We start from the raw sequence: 12736 nt of genomic DNA, 5'->3' as shown, positions 1-12736 counted from the left end.
AGATAATCATGGCAAAAACGAATCTATATGCAATGTAGTTATGTTTGTTACAATGCAGTGTGTTTTTTATGCAGTTATGTTAGTCACGCTTTTAAAAGCGCTGCAGCAGTCTCACTGACGCGTGCACGCACAGCCGCATACAAAAGTCCAGGTGGCGCCACGCGATTGAAATCGCTTATAAAAACACGACAAAACTAAAGTATTTTTCTAATAATGCTAATCTTATTTTGACTCAATCACTATTGGCTCGTGTAGCCTATATAGACATGAATGTTTTGTTCAAAGCAGGGAAAGGGAAGCAGAAAGGAGAGATGATGAGTTTAAGGAAGGTAAGACAAACTATATCCTCACCCAGTCAGGTCTCAAACATTAGAGGAAAAATCTCAGGAAACCCTCTGTCAAGTCTATTAAAATGCATAAAATGACTTGTTTCTTGAAATATTGTTATTGTAAAAATGTTCTTGTAAAAACTTATTAATCATTGTAATCATTGTATAATGTAAAATGCAAATTTGAGAAAAAAATATTTATCTGCTGCCATTATTTCCAAATATTTATGCCACCAAACATGTTAATAATGTTAAGTATAAGAAGATGATACTAAAATATTTTTAAATAGGCTACATGTTTATCTTTCCTAGTACTTTTTGCAGTGTTGGAATAGTGGGTTAAGCAAAGAAAATTGTATATAAGTGTTGCACACAGCAGGCTGTCCAAAAAGTCTGAAAAAAATAGGGGGCCTTTGCCCAAGTAGAGCTTAGCAACGCCCCTGGAGTTTACCCTAAAAACTTGACACATCAGTTTACATTTTATACAGTGTTTAATACTATATACACATTTCCTGTATTTTCTGGATGTATTCTATAAAAGAGACTGAGAAATAATTATTTATGATCACTATAACATTGCAAAAACAACAAATCGATAATTCTGATATATATATATATATATATATATATATATATATATATATATATATATATATATATATATATATATATATATATATATATATATATATATATATATGATGTAAACCAAAATTTTTATTCTGCAAACAATTAGTCGCGATTAATCGTTTTGCAGCCCTACTGAAAACCGTACACTGTTAATAAAATGCAGCATTTTTGTAAAATCAACATATACTGTTACGTTACTCTACCTTAGAAAATGTTAAACAACTTCAATTATTTTTTATAAGTTATGTCATATATTTCCCAAAAAAACTAATTCCATTTTCATGTTATACTAATTTAACTTTTACTGAAATCGAAGCTCACAAGGTCCTCAACATGATCAATGATGGGATACCCTTACCCTTGAATATTATTTGTAAGCCCTAGAGAGTGTTTTTGTGTATGTGTTACGGGCACTGAGCTTTGGGATCTTAGGACCTGGGACAGTCTTGCTCTGTTCCTATCAAATGCACACTGTTTTAATAGATATGAAGTGTGAGTATTTAGACAACCCTGTGTATGATGCAAAATATATATAAAATATGTCAATGTCAGATGAAATGTTGTGGAGGTAAAGTGTACTACATTATATACTTATTCAAAGTGTAGTTGAGTATAGAGGTAAATCTGCAAATACTGTAGATAACCAAATGCACTTCACACACTGAGCATTTTGATTTAGAAAACAAAGGCATATTTGATAGGCCCTGTCTCTTGTTTGGATAGCCGTGACCCTGCTTGCGAAATCCTGAGTAAAGCCTTATAATCTAATGTTGGTGCATCAAAGTTTGAAATCATTTATTGTTTTCACACTGATTGCAATCTTTGACATGGCTTTACTTACCGTAGTAACTATTAAAGATATCAAGTTTATATTTTACATAATGTTGTTTACATATGTATGATGATTTTATGTAGAGAACAATTAAAAGTGGAGTGCACAATGTTTGAAAAACACTTCAGAAAAGGGAGTCGGGCCGACTACCAAAACACAATTGTAGCCTATCAGCAGTAAGGGGCGTGTCTACTACACCACATCCTTCCCTGGGTTGCGTATGTGTGGGGCGGGTCTATCAAAAGAAGGTCCAGATTCTATTGGGGTAGGGGCGTCTATGTTAAGATGATTTCAAATATCAACATTGGCTTTCAAACATTGTGCATTCCGCCTTTAAACGCAATAATTAAATTAGCTGGGTTTTCACAGACTGGGTCACATATCTGATTAGCTTAAGTCTGGAAATGCAAAAGTTGGCTTGGTTGGTTTAGAAATGTTGAGATTTTGAGTTGATTATGTTGGCATGTTAAGTATCGTACAGGTTTTTGTGAGGCATGTTGTATTCCAAGAGTGTGTCCGATAAAAATAGGAGATCAATTATTTTTTATTTTATTTTTTATTGAACTAGGAAAAATCGGAAGATGTGTTTGAGGAAGAAACATGAATCTATAGATAATGCTTTTGGCTATGTTGTCAGAATGGTCTCCAGTCTTGATCAAGCTGGTCAAGGATGCTAAAAAGTGGTTCACTGGCTCGTAATCAAAGGGGAACCATTTTTAGTGCTAAACCTTACCTATGTAGAACCTGTGTAGTACCATATTTTGCTATGATGAACTATAAGTGGTGCTATGTTCATGCTTTAGCATCACCTATGATTCTACAGAGGTACTATATATAGCGCTAAAATGGTTCCCATATGATTATAAGCTTTTGGTACTATTTAGCACAATTTTGTGTGTAAAGATGCCCCCAAAAAATAACAAACAGACCAGAACAAAACTCCATATCTTTTAAGACCAGCAGACCACTTTAGGCTGAAATAAATAGTTTTTTTTCTAGAGGGAATGATTTCTTATCAAGCCAAAACAGCAGACAAAACTTCAGAGGTCACAAAATTCCAACATCATCAGTCTTTTGAATGTCTTTACCGCGTGTATCAGCACGAAAGCTGTAATCCAATCTAAACCTCTGCTAGCAGCTTGACCTTGTATCTACCCAGAGCAAGCTCCACCTGTCTAACCCCAGGCTAACCTCGCCCCATCATGAGCATGGCTCTAACCTCTAATGCTAACCTCGCTTCAAGTGAGCCCTCGCCCTCTATGGCATTAAAGTTGTGTCGCCTCCTGGCAGGGCTTTCCGGAGTCTAGCAGAGAAAAAGAGGAGAAAGAGGGAGGTGGAGTCAGCTGCTGTCATCCAGAGGTACTTTGTAGGCCTGTCTTTTATCCCTGTATTTATCGCTGTCGGATACAGAGAAGGGAAAGTCCTTTGACATAACTGGACTGTTAGATCATCTATCTGTCTGCCTGTATTTTTCTCTATCATTCATCCATCCATCTACTGTATCTTCCTTCATTTATTAAATCCATTCATCCATACTCTCTCTGTCTCTCTTTTATCTAAAGTGTCCTGCTCATATCTTTAAAATCTATCCAGACATAGTTGAAAGGTTTGTATCTCCATCAGTATGAGGTATTTTTACCAATAATGGACACATTTATTATTTTTTGATGTATACAACAGGGGCATTGCAGTTTAGCTCATGTTCGCTGTCTGAGTGCTGAAATAGGAGTCAGATGTTGTCTCGCCTCCACGGTTACAGCGACCCTGAAATTGCTTTTTGTTTCTCAGCCTCAAACCAACTTTCTGCTGTTGTATAAGTGCGCCATGACTGCGAGATGAGAGGAAAATGCAATCGATTTTTGTCTGGCCTTTATGTTTTTGGTTTTTGTAACCTTAGAATCAGTTAGGAAATATCTGAAGTATTTTAGGAAAACCATCTGTTGTCAACTTGGCGATGATTTAATCTATGTCCAGGTTCACTCTTAGAAAAATAGCACAAAAGCTGTCACTGAGATGGTGGTGCCCTTTAATAATGGTTTAATATAACATTTGGTACAAATATCCACTCTGTAGGTACAAATTTGTACTTTTCAAAGGGTATAATTTCAGTGACAGCTTTTGTACTTTTCTTTTTAAGCGTGTATAGAGAGAAAAAAATATGGTTTTTGTATGGTACAAGTACGGTTTATTACAAACAGAATCAGTTGTGAGAATAGACTGCAAAAAATATGGACGTAGTGTCCGTGACGTCACCCAAAGGTTTGTGAAGAGCTTTTTTGAAGCCAATAGAAGGTATGCACGTGATGTCACCTTCGGCGAAAGTGACTGCGGTTACGCCCACTGAGTGGCAAAAAGTCTGAGCGACAGCATTAGCACAGCATTAAAAACGCGTCTAAAATGGGAAAAGTAGTTGTGTGATCAACGGTGCGTACAGATTTAACAAAAACTTGAAGCGGTTATGATGTGGCTTGTGATCTACAAAGGTGGGTTGGTTTAATAGTATTAGGCAAGACAAACATATATGTCAGGAAAAGCATATGCCAATGTCCACAGACTACTGGTTGTTTGGCAAGTTGTTAGGGTCACTGTTCAATTCAATTTAAGCTGATAATAGTCAGTTTTACTGGCGTTTTCGCAGCAGCTTCTATGAAAACCGGCCATTTTGTTGAATGTTATGCCATTATGTTAACAGCTCCGGCGAGCTCCGGCATGGTCACGTGGAAAAGTGACGTCGTTGCATATCCCATATATTTGGAAGGGCTTGCCGTTGCCATCTTAACATAGCGTGACCGAGTGTCACTCGCGAATAACCAAAAATGGGTATAGAGGCGGGACGTGGGTGAAGCTGAGCTGGCTGGTTGCTGAAACTCCACCCGCCTAGCTCGACGATAGTGACAGCAGTGGCAGTTTACCTGTCACTCAAGTGGCCACGCCCTTAATTATGCAGAACTTTAAGGCTTAATATAATTTAAACAGATGAGTTATAAAACAATTCACCCCTCTTACAGTTGTCATGAAGGGAAGAATTAGCTATATACTGTAGACCAAAAACACTTTTTGTACCAGGCTGTAAAGCTTTTTTTTTTTTTTTTTTTTTTGCTGTAAAGTGGGGTATTTTAACATGGGGGTCTATGGGAATTGACTCCCTTTTGGAGCCAGCTAAATTGAATTGCAGTTTAAGTAATATTTAACTTATTGAATTAATATAATTATTGAAAGTTACTATGAAATGTTAGCAAGAAATTCTAGCATGATACTTTATGGATCACTGGTTTACCGAGAAACCAGTTTAAAAAACCCTGATTCTGGTCCTTTTGGTCCAGTATTTTCACTTAATCACTTAATTTTGCATTTGTTTCTTTGCCAGTAAAAAACTAATCATTTCCAAGGATTAGTAACAGAATATGCATAATTGAAAACGTAGTAGGTGGTCAGTATATGATTTGGAAGAGCAGAGTCAGCCCGCATAGATCAAAGAATACACCGGAGCACATTCAGGGTAGCAGAGGGAAGGACACAGACAAACAATCAAAGAGATGAAAGCATGCAGGATGAGAGTAAGAATTTGAATGAGACGATAGCCAGACGATTATGTAATCACTTTTGTGGATAGGGACGAATAGGACCAGAAGAGGTCATATTGGACAGAAGCAGCAGCAGTCTGGAGCCTCCAGCCAGATGTCTCCCACAATGCACAGCTGCTGTAGGGAAAAGACAGTGTGGTATGGAAAAACACTTGATTAATGGCTTTGTGCTTGGTGACCTGAAAAAACACAAACACACACTTCTTCTTAACAAGTTTGCTATGTTCTTATATGATAAAGCTTTGTTTAATACAGGTTTTTTAAACACTGTCAGAAATTTTTTTTAAAATATCTACCACAGCTGTCAAAAAGAGTTCATAGTAGTACCTCAGAGGTACATAATGGTACCAAAGAAAGCTTATTAGTAGGGGTGCGCGGGGCAAAAATTAACGTGGGGTTAGTTGTAACACGGACTGTTTGCATTGTTGCACAAGGTTGAGCGTTTTGTTTTTCCAGGATTTTTTTTACGCTGCCTAAAGGCAATCTCCTGCAAATTATTGGAAATGTATAATGTTTTTCCAGAGAGTTATTGATGTACGAGTGTTTTGGTGGCATGTAAGTAAATTTTAGCATTGTTTTAAAATATGTCTGCAGCTCTTAGCAACTTTTTTGGTGGGCTTGAAAATATTTTGACCCAGCGGGGTTACAACAAACCCCTCAGCACTTACGATACGAAAACCACTAACGTTAGTGTATTTCTTGCCGTTGTTTTAAATAGGCTACACACAAATGATTGCTGGCTGCCAACAAAATAAATGTGCCTGTCTCATCAAAAATCGTGTGTCAAATTAATTTTTGTTCATATCTTTAATATTGGTTGAATAAGGTCACGTCAAAGATTGAAATCATAATGAAATTAATGGCTAAAATGAGACTTTAATGCTCATTATCTCAGAATTTGATTTTGAAACTGCAGTATGGTTATTACCAGGGGCGTCGCTAGACCCCTTTTACTGGGGCACGTGCCCCAGTGTAAATCTTTTGTGCCCCTGTGTAAATCTCAAGTTTACATTTTAGCAGTTTATTCCTTTACAAAGACAATCGCGGCAAAACGGATCCATATGCAATGTAGTTACACAATTCACTTATGAAAAAGCGACGCAGAAGTCGCACTGACGCGTGCACGCCTCAATTCATGTCCGCGTCCGCGCACGGACTGTTTTTGTATGCGACTGTTTTGCCGCGCGCAGCCGCATACAAAGTACAGGCGATTGAGTTGGTTTATGAAAACATGACGAGACTAAAGTAAGTTTCTAAATAATAATGAAAAGTTTCTAAATAATAATGAAAATCTTATTTTCACCCGATCATTGACGCATGTGATGGACATCAGAAATGTTTTGTGCAAAGCAGGAAAGGGGAAGCAAAAATGAGAGATGATGAATTTAAGGGAGTAAAGACACATAACATCTTACCCTGTCAGGGCTTAAACATTAGAGGGAAAATCTCAGGAAAACCTCTGTCAATAGTCTATAAAATTGCATTGTTCACATACAGTTATACTGTTCTGTATTTTCAGATATGAAATTAATATTTAGTTCACTAGCTCTAGGTCATTACATAAACAGTTAGCAGTAACTAGATTTTTTAGTAGCAGTCATAAAATGAAAATATTCTTAAAAATAAAAAAAGAAGTTATTACTCATTGTTATGTAAAATGCAAATGTGCATAAAAATGTTTTCTCTCCGGCCATTATTTCCAAACATTTTATGCCTTTAAACATGTTAATAATGTTGTTTATATGTATATATGAAGATGATACATAAATATTTTTAAATAAATGTTTGTCTTTCCCAGTACTTGTTGCAATGTTGGAATAGTGGGTTAAGCAAAGGAAATTGTATCTTGCACACCGCAGGCTTTCCAGAAAAAGTAAAAAAAAATGGGGGGCCCGTGCCCCAGTAGAGCTTTATGTCTAGCAACGCCCCTGGTTATTACAGACTGGGTCACATATAAAAAAATGTTTTGTCATAATTGTGCTGCTTTTTCTCACATATTTAGACATTAGTATCCTTTTATTATTGAACTATTGTTAGAAAAGGGCTGGATGAATGAATACAGTGTGGATACCCGTCTATTATAGACAGATATATAAACAATATCCACTACAAGTATATAGACAAAATAGTATTGAAATATTTGCCTGCAAACGTAATTTTTAGCAAGTGTTACAACTAACCCCCTGCCTGTTACAATTAACTCCACCTATGGGGTAAGTTGTAACGTTTGCACTTCTGTCACGTTTGGTGTAATTGTCCAAAAAAGTTAAGTACTAGAAACAAACTTTAAATGTTCATTTGTAGCAGAGATGTGTGTGTTGCTTGTGTAAAAATAAAATGAATCAAACTCAAAAAAAATTTGAATGATTGAGCCAAAACCAAAAAGCGTTAGGTTGTGCCTCGCTCTCCCCTACCTCAAAGATACATAGTATCTCACAGGAACACATTGGTACCAAATGTATACAAATACACTGTACCTAATGGACTGGGACCTTTTTAAGGTGCTACATGGTGGTAACAGCTGGCGTACTTAATTTGACATTTTTAACAGTGTATCACACCTTTAGGGGCTTAAAATGCAATCAAAAATGTACTTTTATAGTCCTTTCATTTTTTATTCGTGTAGCTCAGTTGTTATAGCATTACATGAGTAGTGCAAATGCCATGGGTTCAGGGGAACACGAGTACTGTAAATGTGTTTTAGGAGCATACGATCCACCATCCCCATCATTTTAATAATGTTGTTGAAGAATGCCCAGGACATTCTTGTTATGTTAAGATCTTAATATAACTGTCAATAAAGCTCAGTGTCCCACAAAAGAAAGAAAAGCACACATTTGTGGAGTGAAATTTCATTTCTCAGTGCGCCGTTCATTTAATAATGGAAAAAGGGCAAAATTTGGGAAATTGAATTATTTAACAGGGTGAGAAAGCGGGTGATGAAATTATTGAGGCCTATAGTGGAGCTGAGACTTAAGACATGAAACGAAGAGTGAGAGAGAAAATGAAAAGAGAGATAAAGAGGAAGCCTCTGACTCATCCTTGGCTATCTGTGTGGGCGAGGGAGGTTTTTCTCTCTCTCTCTCTCTCTCTCTCTCTCTTCTCTGTAAGGCATGTGGGTGTAAACAGTAAGATGGTCAGAGAAGGGAGATTTCGTCAGATCTCCCTCCTCTCACCGGTGGGCACAGGTCCCTCTTTTAGCCCTATGTAAACAGAACGTTTTGATTCTCTTGCTTCCTGTCTCTTTACTGACCTCCCAATTAGTTGCAGTAGGATTGTATTACAGAACAGGACTCAAAATCGAATACAATTATGAATTAAATTATGAAGTATCCCTATTGAGTTAACCTTCTGCCAAAATGAGAAGACTTTATGCCTACCCAGGCATAAAATACAATAATTTGAAAAAGCAACAAGGACGTAAAACTAAATGACCAACAACACATTTTTTACTATTGTCATGGCAGAACGATTTAAAGGGAATCCATAACATACTGTTGACATGTTTACATGTTTATGCATTTGGGAGACTCATCCAAAGCAAGTGGATATGTGTTTTCTGGGAATCAAACCTGCAATCTTTGCACTGCTACCTACCAATTAAGATACCCTGTACAGAATAGCTACATGTAGATACATGAATAATAATTTGCTTTAATGGCAGTAGTTGAAAAAAATGTTAAGTGCTCTATCATTTAAATTTATGCATTTGGTAGACGCTTTCATCCAAAGTGACTTACAATGTATACATTTTAGCAGTATGTGTTCCCTGAGATCAAACCCATTACCTTTTGCGCAACTATGCAATGCCCTACCACTGAGCTACAGGAACTACACAATCTCACATTTGCGACTTACATTTGTAAGTGCACATGAAATGATGCGTTGGCCAAGGGGTCATGCCTTTATACGTACGTACAGTATTTTGACCTGAAGATTCGGGTCATTTGTTGCTCTTTCTTTTTTCTCATTATCTCAGTCACCGCTCTCTCGCTGCGGTTATTAAGCGTGTGGTTGTCATGGATATGCGTGTAGAGTAAGATGTGTTAGGGGAACGGGACAGATTGTGCTGCAGTGGTGTTATTCTCCGTCTGCTACTCTTAGCTGGAAAGATGCCAAATCGCTAAAAGAAATCGCTAACATACTCTCTGCTTCAATACTTCACATGAGTGCACACAAGCAATGACGTCTGCCGGTGTCTGTGACAGCCTACGCGGGGCAAATATTTCATTTTAAAGAAACAGGTGCTTGGGTTTGATATAAAAATGTTATAAAGGGAAATGTTTACATGTGTTAGAAAGAATAAAAAAAATAGTTTGGATAACAGTGCTCTCTTTTGTGTTGATCATGCTGTGGATGTTAAAGATCCAAAAAAGGTTCTTTTATGGCAGGGGTACCCAGACTTGTTCCTGGATGATTTAGCTCCAACTTGCCTTAGCACACGGCCTGTGACTTCTTTTTTGAGCAAGCATGATGCAAAACTAATCAAAACATGTATTTAGCTCATCATGTGTGTGGCACGTCATGTTAAAATATGTTTTTGGCGTGTCATATGAATCTATATGCATCCCGCGTCATGTCAAAATACGTGCCTGTTGCAGACGCTTCGAAGGGGTTTATGATAAAAGAGACGCTTGCGTTTGCCAGATACTCGCAGAATCTCATGCATAATCACAGTTTAGTGTTAAGTTAGTGTCCTGCGAGTATTTAGTAAACGTGAGCGTCTCTTTTATCATAAATCCTTTGGATGCGTGTGCAGCAGGCACGTATTTTGACATGACGCATGATGCACACAGGGTCACATGACGCACCGAACACATTTTGAATTCGTGCCCCTCGAAACTTTCTAGTGTGCTTACTTAGTAAGACCTGCTCCAAGTGTGTTTTATTGGGGTTGAAGCTAAACTCTGCATTTTTAAGAGTGTAGATGACCTCAAAGATAACAGACAGGGGCGTCCCTTTGGGGTAGGAAAGGTAGGGCCCATGCACTGTTGGGGCCCCCAAATATAATTTTTATTAGTAGTCACATGGGTGTGGTAGAGACATTCACACAGTATAAATCTGATATTTGGTCTTTGATTTCTTATGTAACTTCACACACACAGTTGTTTCTTGTTTTTTTCTCCAGATAACTTTAGAAATGTCTAACTTTAGAGAAAAATATTTTTCACCTCACTATTATCTCTTTCCTTCCAACGTTTAGGAATTTCCGGAAGCATTTAAGAATGGTCGGCAGCAGAAGAATGAAAGCACAAAGTGAGTCTATATCAGCGTGTGTGCCCAACTCCATCCATGCATTTTATCAGTAATCTGTGTGTTTATGTTTGCATCTGTGATGCACTGCATTGCGGGCCGCATGTGCATGTGTAGATTGGGTATGTTTGCATGGTTAGCTGTGCGTTGCATTTGTGTTTCTTGGGGGATGCTGGACCATTTGCCGTTATTGAATAACAATGGGGTTTTTGTATGGCTGCAGCAGTGTTGCAAAGGACAATGGAGCAACTTGATACCAGTGCATATAAGAAATATATATGTGTAGCTGCTGTTGTGATGGTTTGTGAAGTTTTTAGGAGGTAGAGACAGAGTGTGTGCGCGATGTGTTTGACAGCAGTGCTGAACCCGCAGTCTGTAAGGATCATGGGACCTTGGGTGCTAGCGTGTGCGTGTGTGTGACCATCTTTCCACTTCACTAGCATTTGCAGAACGCAGGGCGAAGAGTTTCAACCGATCCTGGAGCGATCCGACACCTGTCAAACAAGACTCCCTACACGACTCAAAAGACAGTGAGTCCAACCATTCTCACACAGACACACACAAACACACACTTACATACTGGCATGGCACGTGAGACCTTTTTCTCAATCAGCTCCCGAGGTCATCGTGTACACAGGTTCGGGCACTGATAGGGACCCTAGGTTACTTGACATTGGGACACTGTTCACTTATTTTTCTGTGACGTGTCACGTGACTGCTTAAATGCGTTGTGATAATTTACAGCTATTGTTCATCAACAACCGGCAAAACCAACATCTCTCTGACTTAATTTTTAAACACTTAGGGGCGGTTTCGCTGACAGGGATTAGACTCAAATAAATGTTAGAGCTGTCCAAACTGAAAACAACTTGCACTGACATATCTTAAAATACATTAGTGCTTTTTGTTTTGCCTCAAAATGCACACAAGTAATGTTTTTAGTAAGGCATGTTTGTTAAAACTAGTTATATTTTCTATTAAACTAAGGTCATGTCGTGGTTTAAGCTAATCTCTGCCCCAGGAAACCACTCCTTAAAGAAAAATAATGAAAAACGCTTTCATTATTCTTTTTTTTATCCGTGCATAAATATCATCCAGTGTCGTCCTAGTTGTCAATCATTCTGTTGATATGTTTACGTTATGTAAGGCCGTCGTACGTGCTCGTCCCTAGGTTCGCTTTCTGCACTTTCAGGTGTATATGTGTGGTGAGCTACTGTACGGTTTCAGCCATTCATTGAAGCTGGCGTTCTCACCGTGTTTTTTCAAAATATCTGAGGGTAGCTAGAGAAAAAGTGTCTAAGAATTGTATGACAAGAAGACAAAGGTCTCTGAAGAAAGCAACAAGACCAGAGTGTTTTGGGAGAATATTTTCACACGCTGGCGTGCGCTAAGAGCACAGGTTGGGCTTCCCACTGATGCCTCAGTCGCGAAGTTTCTACTCGACAGGTAAAGTTTGGCATGCTATTTGGAGAAATCCATTTAAAATCACTGCTAGTAAAAGTTGATGTAAGCTGTGATTAACGATGCAGATCCGGTAAACATTGCACAGAGCGTGCACGAGAAGAACTAGGCTCGTGCACGCGATTAATAGGTATAGAGTGTTGCGCGATTGCATTTTGTTTTAAATGGAGAGGGGGTTATTTTCTAAAATTTGGGAAAATCTTCCGCTATACCTTTAAAACTAAAACAAACATTTGTATTTTTAAAAGTTCTGTTGCGTTTCATGAAGTTGAGTTGGCGATTTCGGTTGGAGAGCTTCAGAAAAGGCCATGTGATTTCAGAGGGAATATAGGGACCATGGATGCCTACTAGTTTTTGCATGCATTGTGGGAATTTTTAGGGAATTCTAGTGCGCTGAAAGGATATCGCGATTGAGACCCTTAAAATGTCCAACTCCCTGATCAATGCCCTGACCACTGAACAAGGGAGCTGATTGAGCCGCAGCCATTCTCATGTACATGCCACGTAGCGTGAACACAAACATTTATATATGCAAAACACTTCCAAAACATGTTAAATGTCGCAGTGTCAATCAATGAAACTATTTTTATAACTTCACAGCCTTGTTAATAAGTACAGTACTGTGCAAAAGTCTTAGGCCACCATGC

The 12736-nt window shown here is 38.1% G+C and overlaps 1 protein-coding gene across 3 annotated transcripts in view; it reads left to right on the top strand.

Annotated features, from left to right (window-relative positions):
- Positions 1-12736, top strand: part of nsmfa (NMDA receptor synaptonuclear signaling and neuronal migration factor a) — a 48174-nt gene that overhangs the window by 20093 nt on the left and 15345 nt on the right. For 2 of the 3 annotated variants that reach the window (XM_065244099.2, XM_065244097.2), the window contains exons 5-6: positions 10579-10631; positions 11069-11158. In XM_065244099.2, the coding sequence (XP_065100171.1) occupies positions 10579-10631; positions 11069-11158 (143 nt within the window). The remainder of the gene's footprint in view (positions 1-10578; positions 10632-11068; positions 11159-12736) is intronic. The other variant, XM_065244100.2, reaches the window with a different exon arrangement.

This window comes from Paramisgurnus dabryanus, chromosome 18, assembly GCF_030506205.2.
Source record: "Paramisgurnus dabryanus chromosome 18, PD_genome_1.1, whole genome shotgun sequence".
Lineage (NCBI taxonomy): Eukaryota > Metazoa > Chordata > Actinopteri > Cypriniformes > Cobitidae > Paramisgurnus > Paramisgurnus dabryanus.
This window is presented reverse-complemented; position numbering and strand designations above follow the sequence as displayed.